Genomic DNA, 18,179 nt, shown 5'->3' with positions numbered 1-18,179 from the left:
CATTCTCTCTGCCGGTGAAGCGTACTGTACGTCACGTGTGGCGTAATCTAATACGGTCTTTTGTTCACATCAATACTGAGACATTTAAAAAAAAAAATGTATCTGTGTTGGTTAGAAACTAGCCATAGCAATCATCTTCTGAGGCTGCTGTCTGATTTCTTCTGCACGTTTTGTTCTTCTATAAATCCAAAAACAAAACAAAAAAATTGCCAAAAAAAATTTACAGTTTATATTTCTGTTGTCTCTAAAATAGACTTTTATTTGGAAAATGTTTAATCCTAGGGGTAGAGGACGAGGGCGGGGACGTGGGCGTCCAACTACTGCAGGGGTCAGAGGCCGTGGTCCTGGGCGGGGTGAGACACCACCTGCTGATGAGGGAGCAGGGGAACGCCGCAGAGCTACACTCCCTAGGTTCATGTCTGAAGTTACTGGGACTCGTGGTAGAGCACTGTTGAGGCCACAACAGTGCGAAGAGTTGATGTCATGGATTGCGGACAATGGTTCTAGCCATTTGTCCACCAGTCAGTCTTCCACGCAGCCCACCCATGTCACCGAAATCGGCACTCCTCCAGCTCCTGCACCTCAGCCTCCTCCCCCACAGTCTGCCCCCTCCCAGGAAAATTTGGCATTTGAACCGGCATACTCTGAGGAACTGTTTTCTGGACCCTTCCCACAGTCACAAACCACTTGTCCGGTTGCTGCTGAGCAATTTTCCGATGCCCAGGTTTTCCACCAGTCGCAGTCTGTGGGTGATGATGACCTTGTTGACGTAGTGGAAGAAGTGTGTAAAGAGGTGTCCGACGATGAGGAGACACGGTTGTCAGACAGTGGGGAAGTTGTTGTCAGGGCAGGAAGTCCGAGGGGGGAGCAGACTGAGGGATCGGAGGATGATGAGGTGACAGACCCAAGCTGGGTTGAGAGGCCGGGTGAACACAGTGCTTCTGAGACGGAGGAGAGTCCTCGACCAGAACAGGTTGGAAGAGGCAGTGGTGGGGCCAGACGGAGAGGCAGGGCCAGAGCTGGTACATCAGCGCCAAATGATTCACGTAGTGAAGCTCCCGTGGCGAGGGCTAGATTTTCAGAAGTCTGGAGGTTCTTTAAAGAAACAGCGGATGACCGACGGACTGTGGTGTGCAACCTTTGCCAAACCAGGATCAGCAGGGGTTCCACCACTACTAGCTTAACTACCACCAGTATGCGCAGGCATCTGAATGCTAAACACCCCACTCAGTGGCACCAAGGCCGTTCACCTCCAGCGGGGCACACCACTGCTCCTTCCCTGTGTCACCTGCTGCCTCTGCTACTCAGGACCCCAAGACCCCAGCCCAAACACCTCTCGTGCAAAAACCACACCTTCGCCTCCACGATCCTCCACAGCGTCCACCAATGTCTCTATGCGCAGCGTCCGGCTCTCTATACCCCAGACGCTGGAGCGCAAGAAGAAATACAGTGCAACCCACCCACATGCCTAAGCCCTCAACGTCCACATCTCCAAATTACTCAGCCTGGAGATGCTGCCTATAGGCTGGTAGAGACCGAGGCCCTTCGCAACCTCATGGCGGCGGCCGCCTCTCGGTATTCGGTCCCCAGCCGCCACTACTTTTCCCAATGCGCCGTCCCAGCCCTGCACCAGCATGTGTCAGACAACTTCATCCGTGCCCTGACCGACGTTTCTGACTAGGTCCACCTAACCACGGACACGTGGACGAGTGCTGCCGGGCAGGGCCACTATATATCGCTGACGGCACATTGGGTTAACTTGGTGGAGGCTGGACCGAGTCCGAGTAGGATTGCGGGGCCTACCTAAGTCACGGTCTCTCAGACCTACTATGCCCACCTCTCCTGCCACCCTTCCTCCACCGAATTACCATCCGTGGGCATGGCGCCATCAGTCGGTAGGTCTAGGTGCAGTGGCGTCGCTAAGCGACAGCAGGCGGTGCTCAAACTGCTGAACCTAGGTGATAAAAGGCACAACGCCCAAGAGCTATTACAGGGCATCACAGCGCAGACCAATCTGTGGCTGGCACCACTGAAACTGAAGCCAGGCATGGTAGTGTTTGACAACGGCCGTAACCTGGTGGCGGCTCTGCAACTCGGCAGACTGACACATGCCTGGCCCATGTGTTCAATCTCATAGTTCAGCGTTTCCTCAAGACATACCCCAATCTGTCTGATTTGCTCACGAAGGTGCGCAGCATCTGTGCGCATTTCAGAAAGTCCAGCACAGATGCTGCCACTCTCAGGGCAGCGCAGCGCCGCCTCCAACTGCCCGCTCACCGACTGCTGTGCGACGTGCCCACGAGGTGGAATTCCACATTAACCATGTTATCCAGAGTTTACCAGCAGCGCAGAGCGATTGTAGACTGCCAGATGTCAACTTCCACCAGAACTGGAAGCTTTGCGCTCGTCACAAGAGACGGGGGAAGAAGATTCCCTTGTTGATAGCCAGAGCACCCTCCGTTCTGTTTCTCAGTGCGTATCGGAGGAGAATGTTGGAGAGACAGAAGAGGAGACCATTGCTCAGTCCTTATTAACTGTTCAGCGTGTATGGGAAGAAGAAGAGGAGTTGGAGGAGGAGGAAATGGACAGTCAGGCCAGTGAGGGGAGTGAATTCTTGCGCGTTGGGACTGCATATGGCAGATTTCATGCTAGGCTGCCTATCCCGTGACCCTCGCGTTCAAAGAATTTATTCCAGCACCGATTACTGGGTATTCACTCTCCTGGACCCTCGGTACAAGCAAAATCTTTCCACTCTCATCCCTGGAGAGGAAAGGAGTGTGAGAATGCATGAATACCAGCAAGCCCTGGTGCACAAGCTGAAACAGTATTTCCCTTCTGACAGCGCTAGCGGCAGAGGGCGTACTTCTGCGGGACAAGTAGCGAGGGAGAGTAGGCGAGCAGGCAGCTTGTCCAGCACTGGCAAGGGTACGCTTTACAAGGCTTTTGCCAGCTTTATGTCACCCCAGCAAGACACTGTCACCTGTCCCCAGTCTAGGCAGAGTAGGGCTGATCTTTACAGAAAGATGGTGAGGGAGTACGTAGCTGACCATACCATCGTCCTAAATGATCACACAGCTCCCTACAACTACTGGGTTTCAAAGCTGGACATGTGGCACGAACTGGCGCTGTACGCCTTGGAGGTTCTTGCCTGCCCTGCCGCTAGCGTCTTGTCCGAGCGGGTTTTCAGTGCAGCTGGTGGCATCATCACCGATAAGCGTACACGCCTGTCGACTGACAGGCTGACGCTTATCAAGATGAATAAAGCCTGGATTTCTCAGGATTTCCATTCTCCACCAGGTGAAAGCAGTTCAATCTGAATAATTTTCATGTATGCACTCCTCCTCCTCCTCGGTGTCCTTCTTCTCATCTTCTTTGTACACTAAAGCAGAGGCAACTGGCTATTTTTTGCCAGGGCCAACTGGCTCTTGATATAGTACTGTATGTATTACATTTTTATGGAGGGCCACATTCGCGGTCCTCGGTATTGCAAATGTTTTGGGACTGCCACATACAGGTACTCTATGTATTTAATTTTTATGGAGGGCCACCTACCCGGTCCTCTGTTTTGAAAACTTTTTTGGACTGCCACATACAGGCTCTATCCAAATTTAATTGTCTCCATAGCTGCCTCCACACGTCGTCCCCTTAGCAAACAAGCTGTGTCAGGCTCATTTTTCAGGTGTTTCACCAGACACGTTATGCAACTTGGTCACTCTGTCGCCGCCATGCTGTGTTTTCAACTAAATATACCGTCAACCTTTTGTTCACATAGGAAATCATTTCAGCGCTTCTTGCTCACCTCCTTTGGTTCCTCTCTGCCACCATAACCAGGCCAAATACTGATACGTACAGTGCTACATGTTATACTCGACAAAAGGAATTTTTTAAATTGGTTTGAAGCCTGAGTCCATTTGGGGACTGGGTCAATTATTGGGTGTTTTAGATGCTTTCTCGCCTCATTCGGTCACTCTGTCATTGCCATGCTGTTGCCCATAATTTTGGCAATATCGCTCATCTCTAGTGAGGAGCGGCACAGTCCAGCACCATCACTCATCCCTTCAGTCCAGTCACCTCCCCTCCATTGTCTGCTCGGAGCCGTCCTGGAGAATCCCCATCTGTCACATCACACATGTCATGGACACAATTGCTTCATATAGAGTTTGCTCTTAGTTCTTCTCATGTTTCCTCAGGTTCTATAGATCCAGGACTCCCAGAGGTTTCTCCTAAAGATGATCCTTTCCATCAATGATCCACCAGGGATCCGGGAGAAGGACCGAGAGCAGATGGCGGCCAGGATCCTGGAGCTCACTCTGGAGATGATCTCCTTGATAACCGGAGAGGTGAGAGTCTCCCAGGACACGGCTCTTATCTCTAGGAATAACAGCGGGAAATGACTGGAGAGGTGAAGGATTCTTAGGATCTATGTAGTGATCAGTGTCTCCCCATACACAGGATTACACAGTAGTGAAGAAGTCGTCTGGTGAGTGTGTGACCCCCCGTGTGTCAGGAGGATGGACCCAGAGCCCCATCACCGAGCCTCCACCTCATTCACTGATACATGAGCAGAAGATCCTAGAACTTACCTCCAGGATCACTGAGCTGCTGAGCGGAGAGGTGAGCGCTGCCGGGAATGCTGGGACATTGTACAATAACACAAGGGAGGGGTCTGGGTGATGACTGTGTCATTGTGGGTGTCAGGTTCCTATAAGGTGTCAGGACGTCACTGTCTATTTCTCCATGGAGGAGTGGGAGTATATAGAAGGACACAAGGACCAGTACAAGGACATCATGATGGAGGACCACCAGCCCCTCACATCACCAGGTAAGAGGAGACCTTCCTGATTATAGAGGACAGAGCAGGTGTGAGGTCACCTCCTCCATCATCTCATCATCACATATAGACAATGTATCAGTCACTGTGTATATTTCCTATAGATGGATCCAGTCAGAGAAATCCCCCAGAGAGATGTCCCAGTCCTGGAGATTCCCGGGATATTACACAGGAACCAGAGAGATGTCCCAGTCCTGGAGATTCCCGGGATATTACACAGGAACCAGAGAGATGTCCCAGTCCTGGAGATTCCCGGGATATTACACAGGAACCAAAGAGATGTCCCAGTCCTGGAGATTCCCGGGATATTAAAGAGGAACCAGAGAGAAGTCCTAGTCCTGAAGATCTCCCAGATATCAAAGAGGAACCAGACACATGGCCCAGTCTTCAAGACTTTTATGTTGTTAAAATGGAGCCAGAAGACTACATCCCACTGGATCGTCAGGTAGGTGGAGCTGAGGTTCCTGTGGATGTGATGAAGCTACTTACCTTCTCCAGCAGTAGTGGGTGGAGGGTCTGGCAGAGTATAAATCCTCCTCTTAGTATCTCTGAGGAGTATTATTAGTGGAGGAAGAGGATGAAGTTGGAGTAATGTGACGGATCAGTATATGACCTGCAGGTCTCTGTCCTCACCTTTTATAATCTTCATCATAGAAACTGACTTGGGTCAGACGAGGCGTTTGTATATTTGTAGTGTAGACACTCGGCTGAATTGAATACAATCGTCTTTGCCCGTTATTTTAGCAGAGATTGTGCCTGTTCCGTTAAATAGTGAAGTTGGTTTGCACAATGTATGGAAACCTCAATACTTGTTTGATACTTTCCTAGTCAGAACGGTTTAATGCTGGGTTTCAGTTGCATCCATTCACAACCCGTGTCTTTCTAAGTCCTTTGAAATGATTGCCATCACTGAAACGTGGATCCAACAGGATGAAACTGCCTCCCCTGTTGCTGTGTCCTATGATGGCCTGCAATTTTCTCATTCATCCAGACCTGGGAATAGACAGGGAGAAGGGGTAGGCATACTCCTCTCACCACTGTGCATTTTCCAGGTCATTCCTCCTGTATCCTCTCTCACTTTCCCTTCTTATGAGGTCCAAAATCTGATCCTAGATTAAGTCTTTGCTCAAGTCTCTTTACTTCACAAATACTACTTCTCCACCAACCTTCTTACTTTTATAGTCAAGTTTTTCTATTTGACAGTATATCACCTATCACACATATTGGGAGCCATGTGCTGGTGTGTCTTGGGAGATGGGGGTAGTAGCTCCCGGCCCCACTTTCCTTTATCCTCTCCCTTCTCTGGCCCCATTATTTCCCCTCTGCCTTTCTTCCTCTGCTGAAGATTTCCTTATCTATGTATTCATTATAATTTTGCCGCTGATTTTTGCCGGAGTGCGGCGGAGAGCTCTCGGACTGTGTTTGTTCTCTTGTATTATACTTGGTGGTCACCAGTGTCCCCCATCTCCTCCTTCTCCTGTCCTAACCTGGATCCTAGCCATTATAGCAATGTTCTCAAAGCTGCCCTCGATGAGGTGGCACCACCCACAGTCCAAACTTTTCGACAAAGACGTCAGCAACCTTGGCATGTGCTCTTCCTTCATCGATGCTCCGGGACTACAAATCGGGCGCATATACAGACTTTTTTTACTTCAAATTTATGCTTAGGACCTATAACTCTGCCCTTTACTTTTCCAAAAATTGGCTGTATTTGCCGGGAAATAATTTCCGAATCAAGTAATTCCCTTCCCTCCGGTACCTTTCCCCTATTCGCTCTCTTGCTTTTAGCCAGTTACAGAGGAAAAGATATCTCTGCTCCTTTCCTTTGCTCGCCCCACTACCTGCCTCAGCTTCCCTCTCCCCTCGCATCTCATACAGTCCCTCTCCCCAGGAGTCACCTCTCGCCTCACTACAACCTTAACCTTTCTCTATGTTTTGATATCTTTTCCTTCTTCTTTTGAGCATGTTGCCTTTCATCTCAGATATTCTGGAACACCCGGACTTTTTGACTGATTACTCCCTCCCTGACCTTCTGCTCTCCACTGAAACTGCTCTTTCTTTAATTTCTCCAATGATCTTCTCACTGTGTAATCCAAAGGGGACTATCCTCTCCTCGTTCTTTTTGGATCTTTCGGCAGCGTTTGGCCTGAAGGACACTGCACTCTTGGTTTTCCTCCTCTTTGACTGCACGTTCACTGTCTCCTTCTCTGCATCTCTCTCTTCTTCCTCTCACTGTTGATGTTCCTCGGGGCTCAGTCCTGGGGCCTTTTCACTTTTCCCTCTATATTGCCCTATCGGTCAAACAATCAACAAATTTTGTTTTCAGTATCATCTTTATGCTGATGATACTACTACTCCTGTCTATAGTTCTTCACGTAACCTCACCATGAACTCTATATATTCGATGGCAACTGATGACTGGTTCAAGCAGCAGCATTTTTATTTAACCCCTTAACGCTCTGCACCATAGCTCTACCTCTTCATACAAGGGTGGGGGTTGTTGCATATTGCAGCAAACCCCCACCGCTAATAACCAAGCAAGCACCGACCGCGGCTATTAACATTTTTGATTGCCGCTGGCAAAGTCGGGCGCCGCCATCTTTATTCCGATCACCGCTCCCCCGAACGTCATCGGGGGGCGGCAATTGGTTGCCATGGTAGCCTCGGGTCTTCGTTTGACCCGAGGCTACATGGCTTCTGCAGATTCGTTACAATGAGCCAGTGGCTCATTGTAATGAATCATGTGCAAAAATGCCATATATTGCAATACAGAAGTATTGCAGTATATGGGAGAAACGATCTGACCATCTAGGGTTAGTAAAAAAAAAAGTTTAAAAAAAGTTTTAAAAATAAAATTTAATAAAATATTAAAAATTCAAATCACCCCCTTTCGCTAGAACTGATATAAAACATAATAAACAGTAAAAATCACAGACACATTAGGTATCGCCGCGTCCCAAAATGCCCGATCTATCAAAATATAAAAACGGTTACGGCCGGCGGTGACCTCCGAGGTGGGAAATGGCGCCCAAATGTCCGAAATGCGACTTTTACACCTTTTTACATCACATAAATGGAATAAAAAATTATCAAAATGTCGCACAGACCTCAAAATGGTAGCAATGAAAACGTTGGCTCATTTCGCAAAAAGTGACCCCTCACACATCTCCGTGCGCCAAAGTATGAAAAAGTTATTAGCGTCAGAAGATGGCAAAAAAATGTTTCTTTTCTGTACACATTCGTTTAATTTTTGAAAATGTAATAAAACACAATAAAACCTATATAACTCTGGTATCACCGCGATCGCACCGAACCAAAGAATAAAGTAGGCGTGTTATTTGGAGCGAAGAGTGAAAGTCGTAAAAACTGAGCCCACAAGAACGTGCGTTTTAAAAAAAAAAAATTTTTTTCCACATTTGGTATTTTTTTTGCAGCTTCGCAGTACAGGGCATGTTAAAATAAATAACATTACGGGAAAGTAAAATTTGTTACGTACAAAATAAGCCCTCACACGGGTCTGTACACGTAAAAATGAAAAAGTAATGGATTTTTTGAAGGTGGAGAGCGAGAAATGAGAGGAAAAACCCTGCGTCCTTAAGGGGTTAATAAATTTATTTTTTTCTGTCCTTTTATAAAGAATGGCTGCTCCATTATTCATTATTCTACTACCTCTCGTGTCACCCCCTTTATTTTCGTAGACTGTAAGCTCTTCGCATCAAGGACCTCATCCCATTCTTTGTTTCATAACACTGTAATTACTGTATAATGTAACGTGTAACAGAATATGATGGCCGTGTTTTCTCAGGTTCTTCATGTTGGATCTTTCCAGGAAAGTTGTGGTGGAAGGAGGAGCGGAGAGGAAATCCCCTCATCAGTGACAGAGGAGGGTAAGAGCCTTTCATGTATCTTGTGGGTTATTCTTCCCTTATACATTGGAGATCAACATGAGAGAGTAATGTTTCAGACACTTGATTGGAATCCTGCATTAATAAGAATATGAAGGTTGTTTTGTAATGAGTTTCCTATTTTGAGGCCACTAGATTAGGGTTTTACAAATTTAAAACTTTTTATTTTGCAAAACAAGTGAAAATCATAATTAGACATATCACTCATTCCACCGGCCACCAATCATTAGGAAGTGAACAGGCCTTTGCTTTGAGTGACTTCAGCACATCTGTGGCCACAGGACGTCACTAGTCTCTCCAACAGCACATACAGAATATAACCAGAGGATCAGGCACGATCTCGCATACATCAAACACTGATCTGATCATTCAAGAGTGTGCAAACGCCAAATATATGACAAATGATAGTTTAATTGAAATAGTGGGGTGATTAGGATGGCAACCCCCAAGGTTTGTTATAGTCTAAGCAACAAGACTCACCACGCGGGACACTCAGCTGGAATTAAAGTCCCAGCCACAGGGGGGGCTCTGTTCTCACTGAGCCGTCTTTGCAAGTCATCTCCCTCCCCGATCGTGGAACAGATGGACCAATTCCGGAAGAATGCATTCATACGGTCAGAATCCTCAGCCATCATCTCCTCCATTCTCATCAAATTGTTACTTTGAGTGACCCATTCAGCAAGTGAATGACTGGGGGTCGATCGCAATGGCAAGAAACTACGGTTCCTGCTGCTGTCAAGAAATGTTACAAAAGACCCCTCATCAGAGAAGAGAAGGACCCTGGCATTGTAGAAGACCTATAACTGGTGTAGGGGAGACTTGCAAACCAGATAAAGAAGAGCAGAAAGAGAAAATCGCATTCCAGAAGGGTAGGAGTTTTGGGCATGTTCACCAAATGTGGAGCATAAAGCCAACATCGGCAGTACAGCGCCTGCAGGTCTCTGGCACAGACGGGCTTGCTCTGTACAAGAGCCGAGGGTCTGGTACTAATGAGAAAGTGATTTGTAATTTGCAAGATACCAACCATAGAGACTTTGGGGGGAATTTATCGGGTCTTGTGCACCAGGACACTGGCGTAGAAGACCAGAGAGCATCACAAATGCTCGCTTCTTGTTTGCACTTGCAAGTATTTATCCCTTTACACTACCTCCATACAAGGGTGGCGTATGATAAATAACCCCCTTTGTGCCTAAATGGGTATGATTTCTGCCAGTCAGCCTTAGGGAGTTTTTGCACAAATCTGCGTCCGAGCTGTAAAAAAAAGGAGTCCAAGGAAGGCATAAGATTAGTTGTGATGGCAGCAAGGAATTGAAGAGGACAGACCCCAAAAGTCAGTGGTAAAGCAAAGATGCTGAGACCTATCCTCAAGAGAACCAAGGTAATCACAGTTAGAGGTAGGCAAAGCAAGGAACCCGGGTCTCCGGACAGGAGCTCTGCAACAATGCTTATGATGGCAAGCTGTCATTGTCTAGGATATCGGCCAAACGGGTGTGTGATTGCTTCTGCCAGATCAAAAATGACTCTACCCCTGAGATCGGAGAATAAGCGGGGTTATCACATAGAGGTATGAGGGTGCCCATTCTAATAGGAAGCAGGCCTTGTGACATCTGCCAATCCCAGAGGGACAGAGATTGGCGAGTAATATGCATCAGTATGACGAAACTTAGGGGGTGATGCTCTTTGCTTAGAAGAAGCACGTTTACACCAATCAACAACTCTAGAAAGGACAGACATTCAGTGATACCTGTAAAAGTCGGGGAGGCCAGTAGCACCCATGGAATTAGAGAGGCACAGTATACAGTTTAATTCGTGGTTGGAAGATCCCCGTATGAATTTGCCTTCTTAAGTTGTTTAAAAAAGGAAGACGCTAGAAGGACAGCGGCAGCGGAAAGACCTACAAGAATTGAGGATGGTTGTCGATGGGTCCCATAGTCAGTCAAGGTCTGTAGAATTGAATGTAGGATGGAAGGATAATTTAGTACATATAGCTCCAACAGGTCCAATGGAACCCATATCTCCAGGTATTTAATGGAATGGGATTTCCACTCAGAAACTGAGAAATTGTGAGAAAGGTGATCGGCTGCCATTGAGGCTAAAGAAATGTTTAGGGCTTCAGACTTTGTGTATTTCACTTTAAAATTACTGAGTCTACCGAAACGATATGATACAAAATTGATTTGTACCAATGGTCCAGGCCAAAAAATTACAAAACAGAAAAAACCTGTATAATAGGAGACATTTCAGGGAGGGACAGAGACGCCTAGAGCTTCCTAGCGCCCATTGTTTTCTCAATATTTACGATGAGATTATTTCTTTCACTCAATCTTACAAAGTTGTCTACCGCCTCTCTCCTCCCCATCTTTGATTAATCCCACAATCGCTCAGAGTCGACAGAGAAATTTTGGAGCCGTCAAAGATCTGACTGGTGTCTGAAGTCCAAGGTATATTGGGTGAAAAGAAATGCTGACTACTATGTGCGATCGTGCTCAAATTCTGCGATGATGGAGGGGAAGGAGGTCGGAGGGTTTGTGACAAACAATAACAGGTCATCTGCAGACAATGCAAGTTTGCGAACAATGCAAACCAGAGAGTTACCATGGATGTTAACACTCTTCCACAGGGCTACAGGCAGGTATAATAATAATAATCTTTATTTATATTGCACCATCATTGGCAGCAATAACGGTGGCCGGGGAAGGAGTGATGGCTGCAGAATAGTATGAAGAGGAGGGGGCTTCCTGTGCACCGAGGGTGATGGGTCTAGGGCAGCAGTAGGTGAGTAAGGAGGTGCTGTGGTTGTCTTTGGGACAGCAGGAGCGGGATCTGCGTCCTTGAGCTTCTGCTGCGGTGCATCGTCCAGTGCTGAGCATGAAACACTGTGGTGCCATATGGCAAGAGGGGGAACCACGTGTTGGCGATGTCCTTTGCCGGACTCTGTCCTCTATGAGAGACTTCAACCATTGGCGGGTGGAGCCAGGCCCTTTAGGATGCTGTATGCATGGAAAAAGCTGAGGCTGGAGGTAAGCCTGTGACGGAGCTCTTACACAGGATGTGTAGCTTGTGCCATCACTACGCCATGCTTCCTCAATGCTTTCCGTTTCAAAGGACTGCTTTACCCATTTTGCTGACGGGGGACATGGTCCTACTACTGCTGCAGAAAGAATTTCCAAACCATGACACTTCCTCCACTAATAAGGGTCCACGGGCCTCATTTTCGTCGGGTTTCCCGACGATTTCCATTTTGCGCCGCATTTAACAGGGGATTTTGCCGCAGGCGATTGGATTTTGGCGCATCGGCTTGCACGCGACACACATCGGGGGGCGTGGCGAACAACCCGACGGATTCGGACTACGCACGGGGTTTAACATTTCTAATTGTGTCGCAAGACACGCTCTTACAAGCATCGGGAAGAAGGTGAACTCCGGCGGACCTCGGCAGGAAACGACACATGCAGGAACTCGGGCAAACGAGCTTCGTGAATCGCGCCAGACTTCATCTTCGTCGGACTGTCCGAATCAGGGATCGCGACAGGACTGGGTAAGGAAATTTGCCCCAAAGTTTAATTTATTTGGGTCTGATAGGAAACAGCTTTCATCAGTAAAATGAATTGTGGACCACTCCTCTGCCCACACAACATGTTCTTCAGCAAAGGTGAGTCCAGCCTTTGATTCTGTCTCCTAATCTCACCTCGTCCCAGTCCTAATAAAGCACTGATACAGGGGATAAGTAGGCGCGCCCAGAAGCAGTCAGCAGTTGCGAGACACTGGCAACGCCTGGCAAGGTGAGTACATGAGCCAGACAACCCCTGTTAATACTGTTTTATTTACATAAGTTAGGATATATTCACGTAGCACTACACAATGACCTTGATATTTAGGAAATTGTGTGGTGTTCTTTCATTTTAATCTTCCGTATACATTGCCGGTTACATCCAGGTGAGGAGATGGAGATGACATAGACACCGGCTCATCTGTCTCTGGTTTCCTCCTCCAGTCGGTCGGATCAGTCTATCTCCACATGTTGTGTTACTATCCTCACAATCACCACTTTACCGGCTGGTGTAACCTCTTCAGGTCAGGGTGATTTTTTTCCCCCATAAAATAAGGATTAACCCCCATATCAGTATGTCACATGACAGCTGCGGGAGTATGGAGAGGACTCACAGGCTGAGCCCTCTCCATAGAAGGTGGGCGTCTGCTGCATAATGCAGCAAACACCCATCAGTAACACCCACAGTTGGTGTAGATACTGGAAGCATTTAAATTCCGATTCATGTTAGATTCATGACCTCTCCCTGTGAGGTCATTGTGGGCAGGTATATCGGTTTCATACGAAGACCCGGGGCTATCTCGTTTTAACTCATTCATTAGAAAGTGCGGTTTGCAGATTGTAATAATGCCCTATATACTGCCAAACTGTAGCATGGCAATATGTGGTAGGATCAATTAGACAACCTAGAGTACCCTGAAAAATAGTGAAAAAAGTAAAAAAAAATAAAAAAATACTAATAACCCCCCCCTTTACCTAGAACTTATATAAATATGAACAGTAAAATCATAAACCTGTTGCCCTGTCCCAAAATGTCCATTTAGCCCCATAATGGAAAATAGCGCCTAAAATCGAAAATGCAACTTTTTGTACATTTTGAAAAATATAAAAAATTTCAATAAAAATTGAAAAAAATTACACCACCCAACAGCTCCGTAAACTGAAGTATGAAACAGTTATTACCGCCAGAAGATCTTAAAATGAAGAATGCATGAAAATGCATGATCACACCGACCCAAAGACTAAAGGAGACCTGTCATTTGGGGCACAAAGTGAAAGCTGTAAAATCCAAGCCCACAAGAAAATGGCGATTTACAATTTTCACAGCATTTTGCATTTTTTTTTTTTTTTTTTTTTTACTGCTCAGTACATGACATGGAATATTTAATGTATAGATTATACTGTATAAAGATTTATATAGATTTTTGAAGGTGGGGAGTAAAAAATGGGAGTCAAAATCAGACTTTTGACTGGGCCTGGAGAGGAATCTGCAGTAAATGACACATCTCTGCTCCTCACCTGCCCCCGCTGCGGTGACTACAGGAGGACGGTCTGTTGTCAGCTGGGAGGAAGAGGACAGCAGCGAGGACCAGACACAGACTGCAGTAGTGGAGCCCAAATCAGTTCTGTAATTCTGTGTGCCGGGTCCTAGTAGTGATGTTCTAGTCCAGTGTCCTGTATATATGGCTGCCGGGGGCTCCCCATCTGTGTCACCCACTGTCTAGGACTGTTAGGGCTCAGTGGGAGATGGGAATCTCTGGTCACACAACCCTCTCATGTCCTGGAAGTAGAAGAATCCAGATTCTAAGGATTAGATTATTTCTTTGGTAGTTATAGAAGATTTTTCTCTCCATAGATGACTGTATGTTACTGACTGGCCACTTTACTTCTGCTCGTAACTTCCAATATTATTTTCTTGGTTATATTTTCCAGGAGATGAAAGTACAAGAGGTTCCCATGGACGTCCCCTCTCATCTCCTTGTGGTGAAGTAGAAGATAATCAGTCACATCTTTCCACAATGGAGGAAAATCATGGAGAGAAGAGGAAGTTTTCATGTCCCAAATGCGACAAGTCTTTCAGTCAAGAATCAAATCTTCTCATTCATCTTCAAAGTCACCGAGAGGGAAAGATGTTTTCACAGAAATCCAGTCTTGATCAACATATGACAATTCACACAGGAGAGAGACCATTTCTATGTACTGAATGTGGGAAAAGTTACAATTCCAAATCCCATCTTGTTCGACACCTGAAAACTCACACAGGAGAGAAGCTGTATACATGTCCAGAATGTGGGGACTGTTTTACCTCAAAATCAGATTTACTAAAACATCAAATAATTCACACCCAAGGGAGGCCATTTTCATGTACTGAATGTGGGAAATGTTTCTACAAGAGTTCAGAATTGGTTCGACACAAGAGAATTCACACAGGAGAGAAGCCATTTTCATGTTCAGAATGTGGAAAATGTTTTGCCTTAAATTCAAATTTACTAAGACATGAAATGACTCACACCAGAGAGACGCCATTTTCATGTAGTGAATGTGGGAAATGTTTCCTCAAAAATTCAACTCTTTTTCAACACATGAAAATTCACGCAGGAGAGAAGCCATTTACATGTACTGAATGTGGGAAAAGTTTCAGCAAGAGTTCATGTTTTGTTATACATCAGAGAATTCACTCCGGAGAGAAGCCATTCTCATGTTCAGAATGTGGGAGATGCTTTACTCAGAAATCAGCCCTTGATGTACATCAGAGAACTCACACAGGGGAGAAGCCATATTCATGTACCGAGTGTGGAAAATGTTTCCGTGCTTCTTCGTCTTTCAGTAGACACATGGAGACTCACACAGATGAGAAGCCGGTTTCATGTACTGAATGTGGGAAATGGTTTAACCAGAAAAGATATCTTGTTGAACACCAAAAAACTCACATTGTAGACAGGCCATTTTCATGTACTGAATGTGGGAAAGGTTTTAATCACAGATCAAATCTTCTAAAACATCAAAGAATGCACACAGGGGAGAAGCCATTTTCATGTGCTGAATGTGGGAAAGGTTTTACAAAAAATGCATATCTTCTTGTACATCAGAGAACTCACACAGGAGTGAAGCCATTTTCCTGTCCTGAATGTGGGAAAGGTTTTACCAAAAAATCATATCTTGTTGTACATCAGAGAACTCACATAGAAGAGAAGCCATATTTAACATTTACTGTAAGTTAAAAACCCACCTCTTTAGGACGATCCATAACACACACACACACACACGATACCTGCACTGCTCCTCACCTCATGTCTCATCTACCCTTCTTTATGGATTGTGAGCCATCAGGGGCGAGGTGCAGTAGATGGGCCTGTGGGGCGGCTAGAGCATCATTAGTATGAAAATAAAGTTTGTTTTTCGGAGTTCACCAAAGTAGGCAAACTCTTTATATACATAGGGTCACATTTATCTTTAGTTAGGAGCACCGCGCTGATTTTAGGTTACAGTCTGTATGACTAGAAGTTTTTTGTGTTTATTTTTAAAGCTTTTTTTCTTCTTTTGCTGTAATTCAATATTAAATAAATTGCCAACATCTGGCTGCAGATCCCTGACTTGGACAAATCCGGTTTAAGAAAGCGGCAAACTCCTAAGGGCAGGAACTCTATGGCTCCCTCCGACTTTCTCCGAAGTTCTGCAGTTGGTACTAGTGATGTGTCAACCTGGCTCTTAGAGACTGGTCTTTTAGGTGAACGACGGGAGCCGTCTCCCCTTAGTGAGCCAATGACTCACTTAACCCAGCCCCTAACCTGCTCACCACGCCCCCTTTAACCTGAAATGTGGGTTAAATAATGTGGAGTGGGGGGGGATGCCGGGACTGAGGCTCCTTATTATATGTGTAATAGGGAGCCGTTCAGGAGCCAGAAAAGCCGGCTCTTCTTAGTGAGCGGAGCCAACCCACTAAGCTGTACTTCCCATCACTAGTTGGTATAGAGGGGATTATATAGAAATACAGGCCTTCTGGGTGAATAATTGAACCATTTTAATTGTGCTACAAGAGCTTGTAATCATGTTCTGCAGCTGCCTGAAGAATTTATTTATCTATTAAATAGTCATTTTTATTGGGTTTTCTTAATTTTTTTATAGAACAGACAAGAAAGGAACAAAAAGAGCATAAGGACCGTAGACATAATTTCTCCCCCCGCAGTTTATATATTGTAGGATGGTCCTGAAAACGACCTGTAGTCTCCACAAGCGCAGAAAGTGAGCTAATCCATCTTTATGTAAACTTCAAGCAGATACCAAGAAATTATGGAGGCCGATATCGTAACTGCTTCCGCACCAGATTGCGTTATATGTTGTTTCATTTGTCAAAAATTCAATAAAAATTATTGGGAAAAAAAAAAAAGTTAGTTAATACTCATTCCCATCTTGTTGCTCATTAAATAGTAATTGGTGGCCAATAGATATGACGAGCGTTACCTGACAGATAAACGGCGCCCCTGATGGTAACCCCAGGCAATTCAACCACTGACCCCATATGGCTTCAAAATGTGGACAGCTTTCCGCTTCAAGAATTTCCCATACTCCATCTGTATAAAAAGTCTTCATTCTATTCTTATATTCCCTAATAGTAGATGGAGTTCTCCTGATCCAATGAAATAGGGTTTCTTTTCTGGCCCGGTACAGTGCCCTTTGGACACCCAGATGTATGGGGTCAGGTTGACTTAAGAGAAGACACGGCTTGGGCTTGGTTGTAATACGGTGTATGAGATTTAAAATTCCCCTTCAATAATCCTCAAGTTCCTTATATTCCCTCAGTATATGGATTAGACGGGCCTCCTCTTGGGCATTTCGAATCTTTCTGAATGTCAAACCTTCGCAGCATGGCCGACGCCTTATACACTCAATAAATGGTAAAGATTTGTGCCACTTTATAATAACATTCTGTTGGCTCCCCAGTAACTCAGTCTCTCCTTGAGGTTAGCGTACAACAGCCAAATCCATCCCATAAATTCCTGAAAAAATCCCATTTTATGAAGCAGTGCCCACAGATTATCCCCACTTGACGTTGAGTGAGAGAACTGCACCCCCTCCTTTCCTGGCCATTTGCGCCTACACATGAAATAAAGTCTCCCAATATTAATCGCAGTTTGACCTGACTGATCTCCAATAAATTGTATAAAAATAATCTGAGTGAGGCGGTTGGCCAACGCCCTAGCTAGGAATTTGAGATCCTTTGATAACAAGGAGATTGGTCTATGTGACTCTTGGTTCTTGGGGTCCTTAACGGGTTTGGGCATAACCACCACAATCGCTTCTCTTATATAATCTGGCAATTCCCATTGATCTCAGGCATGGTATAGGACCTAAAGCAACTTGGGCAACAGCACATCCTTATATCAATTAAAAACTTTGGCCGGCACGACATCCTCTACCGGGGCTTTCTCATTGCAATGCTCTGGCACTCTTAAGTTCTGCCAATGTCACATACAATTTTTGTATAAGAATATTCTCATTTAGCCCTATAATGGACACATTCATAAGGAATGTGAGGTAAATATACATGCCAACACTTTTGCCCTGCTTCTTCTGAGTAGGGCAATACCTGACATGTGGATGTCAATTGCTGTTTCGCCGCACAGCGATGTCCAGAACAGACTTCGTGCTATTGGGTTTCTGGCAGGGCCAATTTGGCAACAAATGTTTTGTTGTGCCCCAGTGTACTTGAAGAGCCCCAGAAATACCAGTACAATAGAGAACCCCTAAACATGACACCAATTTTATCTCAAATATGCCATTTTAGTGCCAAATATATTGTGCCCAAGCCATGCCACTTTAGACAAAACACCCTATAAATCTTCTGTGGGTCGTCCCAAGTATGGCAGTACCGCATATTTGCCAATAGTTGACA

General features: G+C 45.6%; 1 protein-coding gene across 1 annotated transcript in view; it reads left to right on the top strand.

The window, feature by feature from the left end:
* Positions 1-4,456: 4,456 nt before the first annotated feature.
* Positions 4,457-18,179, top strand: part of LOC140119809 (uncharacterized) — a 52,854-nt gene continuing 39,131 nt past the window's right edge. Inside the window, exons 1-2 of the mRNA XM_072139212.1 lie at positions 4,457-4,822; positions 4,936-5,276. Of these exons, the coding sequence (XP_071995313.1) occupies positions 4,738-4,822; positions 4,936-5,276 (426 nt within the window). The 5' untranslated portion in view covers positions 4,457-4,737. The remainder of the gene's footprint in view (positions 4,823-4,935; positions 5,277-18,179) is intronic.

The sequence above is a fragment of the Engystomops pustulosus genome, chromosome 2, assembly GCF_040894005.1.
Source record: "Engystomops pustulosus chromosome 2, aEngPut4.maternal, whole genome shotgun sequence".
NCBI classification, from domain to species: Eukaryota; Metazoa; Chordata; class Amphibia; order Anura; family Leptodactylidae; genus Engystomops; species Engystomops pustulosus.
Note: the sequence above shows the minus strand (reverse complement) of the source record. Positions and strands in the feature narration are given on the sequence as shown.